This window comes from Jaculus jaculus, chromosome 2 (genome assembly GCF_020740685.1).
Source record: "Jaculus jaculus isolate mJacJac1 chromosome 2, mJacJac1.mat.Y.cur, whole genome shotgun sequence".
NCBI lineage: Eukaryota > Metazoa > Chordata > Mammalia > Rodentia > Dipodidae > Jaculus > Jaculus jaculus.
Genome location: NC_059103.1, coordinates 59,185,493 through 59,201,077, shown reverse-complemented (window position 1 = coordinate 59,201,077; position 15,585 = coordinate 59,185,493). Strand labels below are relative to the sequence as shown.

General features: G+C 39.0%; 1 protein-coding gene across 1 annotated transcript in view; it reads right to left on the bottom strand.

The window, feature by feature from the left end:
• The window catches only part of Dcdc2c (doublecortin domain containing 2C), a 122,863-nt gene that overhangs the window by 104,898 nt on the left and 2,380 nt on the right, over positions 1 to 15,585 (bottom strand). Inside the window, exon 2 of the mRNA XM_045143510.1 lies at positions 12,770 to 12,821. Coding sequence (XP_044999445.1) covers positions 12,770 to 12,821 — 52 coding nt within the window. The remainder of the gene's footprint in view (positions 1 to 12,769; positions 12,822 to 15,585) is intronic.

Below are 15,585 nucleotides of genomic sequence, written 5' to 3'. Positions count from 1 at the left end.
ACAGGAAACCGGTTTAATAAAATAAGAAGGTCATGACTAGACATGAGTAAGGAAATAGAAATACTGAAGAAAAACCAGGCTGAAATCCTACCTCTGAATAATATAGCCAGTGAAATGAAATACACTGTGGAAAGTCTGACCAGTAGAATGGATGAAGGAGAGAACAGACTATCTAAACTAGAAGACCAGGTGGCAGACCTACTACAGTCCAACAAAGAGAAAGACAAGCTAATAGCAAGGTATGAATGGGAATTTCAAGATATCTGGGACACTATGAAAAGATCAAACATAAGAATTCAGGGCATAATTGTGGAAATCAGTGTGGAGGTTCCTAAAACAGCTAAAGATTGATCTACCATATGACCCAGCTATAGCACTCCTAGACATATATCCTAAGGACTCATCTCATTTCCTTAGAAGTACATGCTCAACCATGTCTATTGCTGCTCAATTTATAATAGCTGAGAAATGGAACCAGCCTAGATGTCCCTCAACTAATGAGTGGATAATGAAGATGTGGCACATTTATACAATGGAGTTCTACTCAGCGGTAAAGAAAAATGAAGTTATGAAATTTGCAGAAAAATGGATGGATCTGGAAAGGATTATACTAAGTGAGGTAACCCAGGCCCAGAAAGCCAAGCGCTATATGTTCTCCCTCATATGTGGATCCTAGCTACAGATGATTGGGCTTCTGCATGAGAAGGAAAATACTTACTAGCAGAGGCCAGTAAGTTAAAAAGGAGATATAAAGGGAAGAGAAAGGAAGGGAGGAGGGTACTGAATAGGTTGGTATTGTATATATGTAACTACAATGATTGAGATGAGGAGGTAATATGATGGAAAATGGAGTTTCAAAGGGAAAAGTGCGGGGGGGGAGGGAGGGCATCACCATGGGATATTTTTTATAATCATGAAAAATGTTAATAAAAATTTTGAAAAGGAAAAAAAAAGGAAATAGAACAAGCCATGGAGAGAACCTTAAAAAAAAAAAAAAAAAAAGAATTCAGGGCATAATAGAAGGGAAAGTATATCAATCCAGAGGCTTAGTAGGGATTTTCAACAAAATAATAGAAGAAAAATTTCCCCAAATTGAGAGACAAATTCCAATGCAGATACAAGAAGCTTTTAGAACACCAAGCAGATAAAACCTGGTAAGAACCTCTCCTAGCCATATTATAATTAAACTACTAAACACATAAACCAAAGAAAATATATTGAAAGCAGTTGAAGAGAAGAAGCCAGTCACCTACAAAGGCAAGCCCATCAAAATAACTGAAGATTAAGCAATACAAACATTAAAAGCCTGAAGGGCTTGGAATGATGTATTCCAAGTTCTGAAAAATAACAACTGTCAACCAAGATTACTTTATACTGCAAAGCTATCTATCCAAATTGATAGAGAAATAAGGACATTCCACAACAAAAACAGGCTAAAAGAACTTATGACAACTAAACCAGCTCTACAGATAATACTTGAAGGAACTCTTAATGCTGAAGAGAAAGCAAAACACACACAGGAGGAAACAGGAAAAAAATAAACCACTCTCAAATAACAGTTAACACAAATGAGTACAGGGAAAATAGGGAACTCTACAAAATAAGAAGAATGGTAAGAATAAATGCTTACCTTTCAATAATAACTCTTAATATCAATGGCCTCAATGTACCAACCAAAATACACAAGCTTGCAGACTGGATTAAAAGTCGGGATCCTGCCATTTGTTGCCCCAGGAAAGTCATTCCTCAATAAAAGACACTGTCTTAGGGTGAAAGGATAGAAAACAGTATTTCAAGCAAATGGGCCTAGCAAACAAGCAAGGGTTACTACCTTAATATCTAACAGGATAGACTTCAAACCAACATTAGTGAAGAAAGATAAAAAAGGTCATTTTATATTGATTAAAGGCACACTCCAACAGGAGGACATTACAGTCCTAAAACTATATGCACCTAACATGGGGTTCTCAGTTTCATCAAAAAAACACTATTAGACTTAAGGTCACAGATAACATCAAAAACAATTGTAGTGGGAGACTTCAATACCCCACTCTCATCAATTGACAAGTCATCCTAGCAAAAAATAATGAGAGACATCTGCATTGAATGCTGTAATGAAACAAATGGACCTAACAGACATCTACAGAACATTCCATCCAAATGCAACAGAATATACATTTTTATCAGCAGGACATAGAACATTCTCTAAAATAGAGCATATATTAGGACACAAAGCAAATCTCAACAAATACAGGAAAATTGAAATAATACCTTGTACCCTATCTGACAACACTGGGATTAAACTATAAATCAGCAACAAGAAAAGTTACAGAGCATACAGAAACTTATGGAAACTAAACAGTACAGTATTGAATGATCAATGGGTCATTGAAGAAATCAAAAAGGAAATCAATAAATTCATAGACTCAAATTATGATGATAATACAACATACCAAAACTTTTGGGACAAAATGAAGGCAGTCCTAACAGGGAAATTTATAGCTTTAAGTGCCTACATTAAGAAATTAGAGGGCTGGAGAGATGGCTTAGCGGTTAAGCGCTTGCCTGTGAAGCCTAAGGACCCCGGTTCGAGGCTCGGTTCCCCAGGACCCACGTTAGCCAGATGCACAAGGGGGCACATGCGTCTGGAGTTCGTTTGCAGGGGCTGGAGGCCCTGGTGTGTCCATTCTTTCCCTCTCTCCCTTTCTCTCTCTGTTGCTCTCAAATAAACAAACAAAAATTTAAAAAAAAAAAAAAGAAATTAGAGAGTTCACAAATAAACAATTTAATGCTTTATCTTAATGCCTTGGAAAAAGAAGAACAAGGAAAACCAAAATTCAATAGACAAGAAGAAATAATAAAGATTAGGGTAGAAACTAATAAAATATAAACCAAAAAATAATCCAAAGAATCAATGAAATGAAGAGTTGGTTGTTTGAAAGGATAAACAAGATTGATAAACCCTTAACAAATCTGACCAGAAGAAAGAGAGAAGTGACAAAAATGAATAGGATTAGAGATGAAAAAGTCATCATTACAACAGATACCAAAGAAATTCAGAAAATTACAAGGACATACTTTAAGAATATATATGCCTCTAAGTTTGAAAATATGAAAGAAATGGATGATTTCCTTGGATGATATGACCTACCAAAATTAAATCAAGATGAGATAAACCATTTCAATAGACCTATAACAAGTACAGAGATCCAAGCAGTTATAAAAAGTCTCCCAACTAAGAAAAGTCCAGACCCAGATGGATTCACTGGTGAACCTGACCAGACCTTCATGGAAGAACTAACACCGCTGCTTCTCAAAGTTTTCTGCAAAATAGGAAAGGAAGGATTTCAACCAAACTCGTTCTATGAAACCAGCATCACCCTCATACCAAAACCAGACAAAAACATAACAAAAAAAAGAAAATTAGAGACCAATTTCCCTCATGAACATAGATGCAAAAACTCTGAACAAAATATTGGCAAACATAATACAAGAATATGTCAAAAGTATTATTCACCCCAACCAAGTTGGCTTTACCCCAGGGATGCAGGGATGGTTCAACATATACAAATTGATAAATGTAATATATTATATAAATGGTCTGGAGGCCAAAATTACACAATCATCTCAATAGATGCAGAAAGGGCATTCAACAAAATCTAACATCCTTTCATGGTAAAAGTATTACAGAAACTTGGAATAGAAGGAACATATCTCAACATAATAAAAGCTATTTATGACAAACCTACAGCCAACATAATACTAAATTGAGAAAAACCTGAAGCTTTTCCACTAAACTCAGGAACAAAACGAGAGTTTCACTGTCCCCACTTTTATTTAATATAGCACTGGAAGTCATAGCTATAGCAATAAGGCAAGAGACACTCATAAAAGTGATACAAATTGTACAGGAAGATATCAAATTATCACTTATTTTCAGATGATATGATTCTATACATAAAAAAACCCTATGGGCTGGAGGTATGGCTTAGGGATTAAGGTGTTTGCCTGCAAAGCCAAAGGACTCAAGTTTGATTTCCCAGGACCCACATTAGCTAGATACACAAGGGGGCACACACATCTGAAGTTAGTTTCCAGTGGCTGGAGGCCCTGGCATGCCCATTCTCTCTCTCTCTCTCTCTCTCTCCCTTCCTCCCTCCCTCTTTATCTGTCAAATAAATAAATAAAAATAATTTTAATTTTTTTTAAAAAAACCTAAAATTTCTACCAGCAAACTGTTCAAGCTGATCAACACTTTTAACAACATAGCAGGATACGAAATAAATACACAGAAATCAGTAGCTTTCCTATATACTGACAATAAACATGCAGAGGTTGAGATCACAAAATCTCTCCATTCATAATTGCCTCAAAAAAAAATAATAAAGTAAGAGAAAGGAGGGGAGGAGGGTACTTAATAGGTTGATATTGTATATATGTAAGTACAATGATTGTGATGGGGAGGTAATATGATGGAGAATGGAATTTCAAAGGGGAAAGTGGGGGGGGAGGAAGGGAATTACCATGGGATATTTAAAATCATGGAAAATGCTAACAAAAAATTTTTAAAAATAAATAAATAATAAAGTATCTTGGAATAAACCTAACCAAGGAAGTGAAGGATTTCTACAATGAGAACTTTAAAACACTCAAGCAAGATATTACAAAAGACACAAGGAAATGGAAAGACATTCCATGTTCTTGGATTGGAAGAATCAATATTGTGAAAATGTAAAGCTTACCAAAAACAATCTACACATCTAATGCAATTCCCACCAAAATTCCAATGGCATTCTTCACATAAACAGAAAAAAAAAATCCAAAAATTCATTTGGAAACACAAAAATCCTTGAACACTAAAACAATTTTAAGCAACAAAAATAAGGCTGGTGGTATCACCATACCTGATTTTAACCTATACTACAGAGCAATAGTAACAAAAACAACATGGCACTGGCACAAAAACAGACATGTAGATCAGTGGAACAGAGGACCCAGATGTAAGTCCGGAAAGCTACAGCCATCTGATTTTTTATAAAAATGCTAAAAAATACTCATTGGAGAAAAGACAGCCTCTTCAGCAAATGGTGCTGGAAAAACATCTGATTTTTTATAAAAATGCTAAAAAATACTAATTGGAGAAAAGACGGCCTCTTCAGCAAATGGTGCTGGAAAAACTGGGTGTCTGTAGAAGGATGAAAATAGTTCTTTATCTCTCTCCATGCACAAGAATTAAGTCCAAAAGGATTAAAGACCTCAATATCAGACCTGAAACTCTGAAACTGCTAAAGGAAAAAGCAGGGGAAACCCTGCAACATGTTGGTCTTGGGAAGGACTTTCTGAATATAACCTGAATCGCTCAGGCAATAAAACCACAGATTAACCACTGGAACCTAATAAAATTACAGACCTTTTTTTTTATTTTATTTTTTATTTATTTATTTGAGAGCGACAGACACAGAGAGAAAGACAGATAGAGGGAGGGAGAGAGAGAGAGAGAGAGAGAATGGGCGCGCCAGGGCTTCCAGCCTCTGCAAACAAACTCCAGACGCGTGCGCCCCCTTGTGCATCTGGCTAACGTGGGACCTGGGGAACCGAGCCTCGAACCGGGGTCCTTAGGCTTCACAGGCAAGCGCTTAACCGCTAAGCCATCTCTCCAGCCCAAATTACAGACCTTTTATATGGCAAAAGACACTGTGAATAGAGCCAAGAGGAAAGCCTACAGAATGGGAGAAAATCTTTCCAGCTATACATCTGATAGAGGATTACCATCTAGGATATACAAAGAACTCAAAAAAGTAAATAATAAGAAATCAAATAACCCAATTAAAAATGGGCTATGGAAGCAGAGAGTTCTCAAAAGAAGAAACACAGATGGCACATAAACATCTAAAAAAAAAAAAGTTCTATATCCCTAGTCATCAGGGAAATGTAGATTAAAACTACATTGAGATTCCATCTCACTCCTGTCAGATTGACTACCATGATGAAAATAAATGAACACAAATGTTGGTGAGGATGCAGAAAAAGAGGAACCCTTCTACACTGTTGGTGGGAATGAAGTCTGATCCAGCCATTGCGGAAATCAGTGTGGAGGTTCTTGAGACATCTAAAATAGATTTCCCATATGACCCAGCTCTAGCACTCCTAGGCATATATCCTAATGAATCTTATCACTACCTTAGAGATACTGCACAACCATGTTTATTGCTGCTCTATTCACAATAGCTAGGAAATGGAACCAGCCTAGATGTCCCTCAACTGATGAGTGGATAATGAAGATGGATAATGAGTGGCACATTTATACGATGGAGTTCTACTCAGTAGTAAAGAAAAGGAAGTTATGAAATTTGCAGGAAAATGAATGGATATGGAAAGGATTATACTAAGTGAGAAAACCAAACATCGCATGTTCTCTCTCATATGTGAATCCTAGCTACAAATGACTGGACTTCTATATGAGTAAGAAGAAAACTCAGTAGCATAGGCCAGTAAGCTAGAAAGGATATATAAAGGGGATATAAAGGCAGTGAGGGGGGACCTAATAGGATGGTATTGCATATATGTAAGTAGAAGAACAGATTAATGGGGGTGAAAGGACCTAATTGAGGTCAGGAGAAGAGACTGAGTAAGGAAAGGTGGAGGGAGGGCTAATCAAAATCTAAGAGGATATAAATGGAAGTCATATGGAAAACTACTCTTTTGGACAGTGAACACACAGGAGCCACAGATTGTTACTAGAAAATTTTCAGTGCCAGGAATGGGAAACCTTCCCTTTGAGTTGTCGCCCAGGGAGGTCCCTGATACTCCCAAAACATTGGTATATATGGAACATGGAGTGACCTGGCTGAAATCTGAGAGAGTCCCCAGTTAGCTTGTCTAGTGGCAGAAGGTGCTATATGAGCGACTGGGGGAAAGTGACCAACATCTGTCTAAGAAACTTGTGGTATAAGCTACTTAACAGCAAACAACCTGAAGTGATGCTCACACAAGTGCAATAGTGGCACATAGCCATGCTGTGTAACCAAATGATTTGGCTAATGGATCCACTTAGTAGAATGGAACCTATAGCTGGAACTGGGAAACAAGTCAGAACCACATCCAAAAAATGAGACTGCTCTATAATATTAAGCTCCCACTAATCGTGGGCTACAAGGGCATACACCTATTAAATTCTCTCTAAAATAATAATGGTTATTCCATTTATCTGGTGCTGACTTCACTCTCCATTGGAAAATTTGCTTCTCTTTTTCAGATGGATGCAAAACTTGAGGACAGAATCAGCCCATCACTCCTCACCAGGGCCCCAGCTGAAACCATAGAGTAATTGGGGAAATGAGCAAAAGTGCTCCTTTATTAGTGAACCTGGTACCAGTACAAGGGTGAAGAAGATAGACACAAAGAATTCTCAGCTCCTACAAAACCAGATATCCAGAGACACAGAGGCTCCCAAGACCTCATCACTGAAGTATACCTAACACAAACCCAACATGTCTCAGGGAAATTTGCAGAAGAGGGGGTGGAAAGATTGTTAGAGCCACAAGTTGGGACATTATACACAGAGACATTACCTCTTCCTCATAACTGATGGCTAACCCCACAATGCACAACCCACATTCCCCAATGAGGAGGGTCTCTTTGGAGAGAGGAAGACAGAGAAAATGCTAATGATGGTACCAACATGGCTATATACACACTGTGTACATAACTAATTTTAAAAAGAACAAGTAGAGCTGGAGAAATGGCTTAGCATTAAGGTACTTGTCTGCAAAGCCTAAGAATGCAGATTAAATTCACCAGGACCCACTTATGCCAGATAAACAGTGTGGCTCATGTGTCTGGAGTTTGCTTGCAGTGGCCTTGGTGCACCCATTCTCTTTGTCTATATGCCTGCTTTCCTCCCTCTCTCTCTTTCCCAAGTAAATAAATAAATAAACCAGAATAAAAAATAAAAGAACAAATAGCCAGAGCTCAAGCTGGCTCAGAACATACCTTAAGGCTGGACTCAGGATCTTCCCTCCTTAACATACCTCTTCTAGCAGCTGAAAGCTCCACCAGCTGAGGACTAAGTAGGACGCTTAATCACAAACATCTGAGGCTATGGGGACACTTGCATTCAAAGCCACCACAGCATCCTAACCCAAAATCCTAAAGTTCAAAATGCTCCAAAATCAATCATGTTGAGCACCAACACACCACCACCAGTGGAAAATACCACAGCTGACCTCATGTGATGGTCACTGTCAAAACACAGGTGCACACAAAATACTTCACTAAGTATCCATGTCCCAGCCCCCCAGCACACAAAAACATTGCTGTATGTACAGAATATTAAAAATGCTGTAAGGCTCAGGAGATGGCTCTGTCAATAAAGAGCTTGTTACCCAAGCATGAGGACTGGACTTCAGATCTCCCTAGATCCCATGAAAATGTCAGTTGTGACATCTGACATTGTGACATATGTGCCTATAATCTCAGCACTCAGCACTTGGGAGGTGGAAAGAGAGAATGGGGCAAGCTGTCTAGCTAGACTATCTGAATTGGTAAACTCTGGGTTCAATTGAGAGACCTGCCACAAAAGTGAAAAGTGATCAAGGAAGACACAGGAAGTTGATCCCTGGCCTTCACATGTGTGCATGCACACACACACACACACACACCACATGCAACCCCCACACACACACATATGCATACATACACACATATTCACACTAAAAAAAAAAACTGTATAAGGGCTGGAGAGATGCCTCAGTAGTTAAAGGTACTTGCTTGCAAAGCCTGATGACCTGGGTTCAATTCCCCAGTGCCTACATAAAGCCAGATGCACAAAGTGGTGCACACATCTGGAGTTCATTTGCAGTGGCAAGAGGCCCTGGAGTGCCCACTTCCCTTCCTCCACTTCCTCCTCTTCTCCTCCCTCTCTCTCATTCTCTCTCTTTCTCTCTGTCTCCTTGAAAATAAATAAAAAATATTTTTTAAAAATATCACTGTAGGGCCGGAGAGATGGATTAGCAGTTAGCACATGCCTGCAAAGCCTAAGGATCCAGGTTCAATTCTCCAGGTCCTACATAGGCCAGATTCACATGGTGGTGCGTGTGTCTGGAATTTGTTTGCAGTGGCTAGAGGTCCTACATGCCCATTCTCTTTCCCTCTCCCTCTCTCTCCCTCCCTCTCTGTATCTCTAATAAATAAATAAATAGAAATAAAGTCTTAAAAAATACATCACTGTAGATAGGTACAGTGATGCACACCTTTAATCCCAGCACTCAGGAAGCAGAGGTAGGAGGACTGCTCTGAATTCAAGGCCAACCTGAGACTACATAGTGAATTCCAGGTCAGCCTGGGCTAAAGTGGGACCCTACCTCAAAAAAACTACCACTGTTTTAAATCATCATTAGACTATTAGAGCAAGGATATATGAAAGATAAGTGAATTTCATGTTTAGACTTGAGTGTTATCCCCAAGATATCTTATTATATACATACAAGTAATCCAACATTTGATGATAAATTCCAGAACTGGAATAGATTTGACAAGTCAGGTCTGGAGAAAAAAGGTTTATAGTGGCTTTTTATTTTCATGACTGAATTCCTCTGAACTCTTATCTGTAAGAACTACTTTTCCAATTAGATCTTTTTAAAAACAAAATGGAGATTTCAAAATAAAACTAACACAACTCTTCTGAGCAGCATAAGTGACGGCAATCTAGAGTGCAGAGAGGCGGTGCTCACATGCTGTGAATGTGCAAGCACTCAGGCAATGCTACACATACCACCTAAGCTCTCTGAATTAACTAGAAAAAATAAGGGCACATGAGAAAGCAGAAGTGGAAAGGTTATAGAGAGAGGTGGGGAATGGGGAGAGAAGAGGGAAGATAATCAATTTAAAGAATGTATTTGTGTCAGGTGTGGTGGTGCACACCTTTAATCCTAGAACTCGGGAGGCAGAGGTAGGAGGATTGCCATAAGTTCAAGGCCACCCTGAGACTCCATAGTGAATTCCAGGTCAGTCTGGGCTAGAGTGAGACTCTACCTCAAAAAAGCAAAAAAGAAAAAGAGAATGTATCTGGAAATGCTAGAATGAATAACACCTAAAACTCTGTTATCTAAGTGAAAATAAAATAATGAGGATTGACAAGTATGGTAATTTAAATGTACGTCCCCCAATAGACTCAGGTGTTTTATTAAGGCTTGTAACTCGTATTTCCAGCCATCTGGATGGAAGAGGTGTCACTGTGGCCAGGTCCTGGGGTCCACCCCAAAAATATGCAGAGAGGTCTGAGCTCTGCCTGGGTCCCTGCTGTTTGCTTTCTGGGTGTGCTTGTTGGCTGCTGGGTGGTGTCACTGCTTGGATCTGTGAAAGGGAGCCAGTTCCTTCCACCACTGGTAGAACTTCCCACTGGATCTATGAGTGGAAATGAAACTTTCCTCCTATATAAACTGTATGTGGTCTGGATGTTCATTCTAACAACATGGAGCCGTCTATAACAAGACAATCTGGAAGTTTTCCTGATCCCCAAATGCATCATTTGTTATTTAAGTCACTGAAAAATGCAAGGAATAACCATTGGCTCGATCTCCAACATGTGTCTTCAGAGACAGTCTTCAGAAGTGGTGCTGACCCCACTTCCAGCCCCACACACAGTAAGCAGGACCAAGATGTCGGCAGTAGTTTTAGACTTCCTCATCCTTATTGAAACAGCCCTGAAATTCCAAAATTGCTTTCTCAGTGGAAACCAGCTCTTCTGCCCTGAAAGTTGCCATTTAAGCCAGGTAAGTAAGCCAGGCCTGATGGTACAGGCCTATAACCCAGCTACTTGAGAGACTAAGACAAGAGGATCACAACTTGAAGGCCTGCCTGCGTAACTTAGTGAGAGTCTGTCTCAAAATAAAAAGTAAGAAAAAGAACTTAGTATGTTGCTCAGTAGTACTGAGCTTGACTAGCATGTGCAATACCCTGGGTTTTATCCCTGGTACCGAAAATTAAAAAAAAAAAAAAAAAAAAAAAACGGGATGAGTGGTAAAAGTGACTTAATTCACTGTCATGAAGAGCAAACACTAGGAAGAGGTACGTGCTCCTGCAAGCTGTTGTCTGTGAGCAATGCTGGAGTATCCTTTGGATCCTGGATGATGATCCAAGAACAGAATGACTGCTGTTTTAAGATGTGGCACAAAGAAGCTGCTTTTCCACACATCTCGTCATCTAAGCCCTGCAACTCTAAGATGAATATGGCCATCTCCACATTACAGAGGAGCAAACAAGGACAGATGGCAAGACTATGGTACAAAGCAGACACCCCCATAACACCCCACCTGGTGACACTCCACAAAATGATTAGTCCACTTAAAACAATTAAAAATCATGTTAACGTCTAACTATCAGTGTTCATAATGTTCAAAAATGGGGGGTATCTTTTTCACTTACAGAAAAGGTAAGAAACAAGAAAGCTATATTTTCTAAGAACCAAGTGATGTGAGTAGAAAAATGAATGTCTCATCCTATAGACCTCACAAATACGAGGATAAAAATGTTCAAAAGTTGGGAAAACCTTTAAAGTCAGCCTTATAATTTGCTTCAAAATTGCATAACTTAAAATAACTTTTTTTTAATTTTGTTCATTTTTATTTATTTATTTGAGAGTGACAGAGAAAGAGGCAGATAGGGAGAGAGAGAGAGAGAATGGGTGCGCCAGGGCTTCTAGCCACTGCAAATGAACTCCAGATGTGTGTGCCCCCTTCTGCATCTGGCTAACATGGGTCCTGGGGAATCGAGCCTTGAACCGGGGTCCTTAGGCTTCACAGGCAAGTGCTTAACCACTAAGCCATCTCTCTAGCCCTTAAAATAATTTTTTAACAACCATCTTTCCAGATACATCAAAACAAAAAAATGAGAGACTTAAGAAATAATTGCCTTAAAGATAACTCTCTCCCTAGGTGTCATCTTAGGATATTTATAATAATTCCGAACATTTGACTGCCTGACAGCTCTGACAAGTTTAGCCAGCTTACACCATGGATTCTGACTTCAAAAGCAACATATCTAGGGTGAAAAGATGACTCAGCAGAAGAAGTGCTCACCACTTAGTAACCAAGTTCAATCCCTACACCCTACATAAAAAGCTGGGATTACACAAACCTACCATAGCTCCTGGCTTTTTAACAGTTGGCAGTGAGGTGGGAGGCAGAGACACTGAGAGAATTTCCTGGAAGCTCAGCCAAGTGTAACAAAGAAAAACAGAATAAAATCCAGAGGGAGGGCTGGAGAGATGGATTACTGGTTAACGTACTTGCCTGTGAAGCCTAATGACCCAGGTTTGATTCCCCAGAACCCACATAAGCCAAATGCACATGGTAGTGCATGTATCTGGAGTTCATTTTCAGTGGCTAGAGGGCCTGGCACACCCATTCTCATGCATGTATTCTCTCTTCTCTCTCTCTTTCTCCCTCTCACACATAAATTAATTAATTTTTAAAAATCTTTTTAAAAGAATCCAGAGAAACCCTGCCCCAAATGAGGTAGACAGGTAAAAACCAACAGAAGAGTTGCCCTCTGATCTACACACACACACATATGTGCCTACACTCATATACACTCACATGCACACAAATATATACATACGAATAAATAAAGAAAAAGAAAAAACTTTAGAAAGCAACATTTTATAGGGGTTTCATACTTAATACTGTTGTAAAACTTCAGTTATTCAATACTGAGATTTAATTTTTACCCAATCTAATTTATTTCATCTTTATTAGAAGTGAACACTTACTTCCTTCAACTTTCTCATCTTTGTAGGCTTTCTAGGAACTATATGAATATAACTGCAAAAGAAGAAAAGAGAAACATAATTAGGTCAGTATGTACATAGAAGTGTAGAGTCTCTGAGGAGATTCATCCTTCTCAGAGTGGAAGCTGACAACCCCAAAGCAATTCAGGAGACTTTAATCAATATGTAACAGCAATACCATCATAGGCCACTCTTCCACCACTAGCCTTGCCCTGTGGAAACCCTCCTGAATATAATTTAATTTATCAAAATAGCCTTAGTAATAAATGCTCTGAGGATCCAATGACGGCTCAATGGTTAAAGGAACTTGCTTGCAAAGCCTGATGGCCCCAGTTCAATTCCCCATACCCACGTAAAACCAGATGCACAAGGTGGCTCATGCACCTGAAGTTCATTTGCAGTGGCAGGAGACCCTGGCACATCGATACACAATCCTTTTCTGACTGCCTCATATTCATTTATATTCATATTGTCCCTCCCTCCCTCCCTCTCTCTCTCTCTCATAAATAAAAATGTTTTTTAAAGTCTTTTAAAAAAATAAATTATCTAATTCAATGGCCCTCTGATTTGCTGTTGTTTGGGTTTTGGCTAGTTGGTTTTTGAGACAAAGTCTCACTCTATAGCCCAGACTGGCTCCTGACTTGGAATCTTCCTGCCTCTGCCACTCCAGGTCTGAGATTACAGGCATGTACTACAATGCCTGGTTAATTTTTTTTTAACAACTTGATTGTAAACAATATCCCATGGTAATACCCTCCCTCCCCCCTCCAGTGTTCTTTTCTAAGAGGTCCCTAAAATACCAGGATCCTGGGGCTCACTGATGTTCCCACCTGGCCTCGAGTATCAAACCATGTCACAGGACTGCATGGTGAGTCACATTTTGCCAGAACTGGATTTACCAGGACAAACTTATACCCTTGGATCTTTTGAAGATCCTTTTATATTCTTACACAATAAAAGAATATGTTTGTAAATAACAAACAATGGAATTTTCATACCTTGTGTTAAGGTTTCTTCCTGTCATTAAAAAAAGTATATATATTTTTTAAAAAGTATGTATTGCTGACAGAAAGCTGGAAAAGCTGCACTGGGAGACAGAAGTCATCAGTGGTGAAGACAGTACACGCTGCAATCCTCAAGTTTGGTCAAGCAGGCCAAAAGACTGAATGAGTACAATAGTGGCATGACTGTTATGGGGGAAACTAACTGCTCTCTAATTGGACTGGAGGCCCGCTCTATGGGAGAAAATACATGTGTGGTACTGAAAACCTAATCAAAAGCATGTAGTGGTGGAGGTCATGAGCATTAGTAATAATGCCTGCTCTTGTCTGGTTAATGCATATATTATGCTCATCAAACTGCCCCATAAGCAATTTACTTAATGTCCATACCTGTATATGAACACTACCCTCACTTTTGGTTACAGAAGCTTCTCTTTTCAGACAGTGGTGACCACTGGGATGACCCAAAAGGCACCATAGTGTAAAGAAGTGTCAGAGGAGTGTTTGGTACAGAAACATTTCCTTCATACCCTCCAAGGCTCAGGGTACACTGTGGAAGAGGTGGCAGAAAGAATGTAAGAGCCAAAGGAAGGGTAAGACTGCTTACAATTAAACTGTCCAGACAGAAACTGGCCTTGATATCCATGACCTCACAGTGCCTAGTACTACCTCCACAAGACCCTCATAATAGGAGGAAAAGATGAAAACATCAAAATAAAAGAGAGATTAATAAAAGAGGGAGAAGATATGATGAACAGTGGATTTGTGAAGGGGAAAGTGGGGAAAGGGAGGGAATTATCATAGTTTATTATTTGTAAATATGGAAGTTGTCAATACAAATACCAAAAAAAAAGAAGAAATGAATAGTTTGTCAATTAAATAAAATGCATCTAATTCATCAGACTAGCCATAATCCAAACCAGGCTGTAGGCTGAGGATCTTGTGAGAAAATATATAGTCACTACTTAAAAACAAACCATACCTTTACTTTTAAATATTGAATGGACAGGTATCAAGTAGATAGCAACTGTTTCTAAGAACCATATGTGTTTCTGAAATTATTAATACTTGTTTGAAGTTAAGCTTAGAATTTCTTCAAATTAGAACATTAAACTCATTGCTTAATTATTGTCAATTACTGGCAGTTTTAACAAAATTCAGAGAAGAATTAACTTAGAATTGGTAGGTAGAAGGAAAAAAGAAATAAGTATTACAAACAGAGTCATAAGTCACAAACTCAGATCCCTGCAGACTAACTAAGCAAGTAAAAGATGGCTTTCACCAAGGGGAGTATTAGAGAATGCTGGGGTCTGTGAACAGCAAGAAGGAACTTCCCCATCCAAAGTAGACAGAACCTCTCTGTTCCACCACACATTGTTCACACTTGGAAATGGAGCTACTAAAGCAGTCCTTTGGAACAATCAAACCCTGTATTTTTTTAAACAAAAAGAAAAGTTTGCATTATTACATGAATTCACCCAAGTACAAAACATCACAGGCAACTCAGCTCTTTGAAACTTGTGTAAACCTAATAGGCCACAGACCTCTGGCTGAGGTCAGCCCAAAAATCTCTATTCTACCACCTCTGGCTCACAGCCCTCATGGCAACTCTTCTCAGCCTTCTTCCAGCCTCCATATTTTTCCAAGCAGGTATTTCCAGTGAGTTCTAACTTACCAACTTCCATACTGCTCATGAACACTAACACTCCAGCTGGAACAGTTTATTGCCATTACGTTTCACAAGAAGTGAGAATGGATTCAGAAAATTACAGCCTAAGAAGATTCTACACAAACACC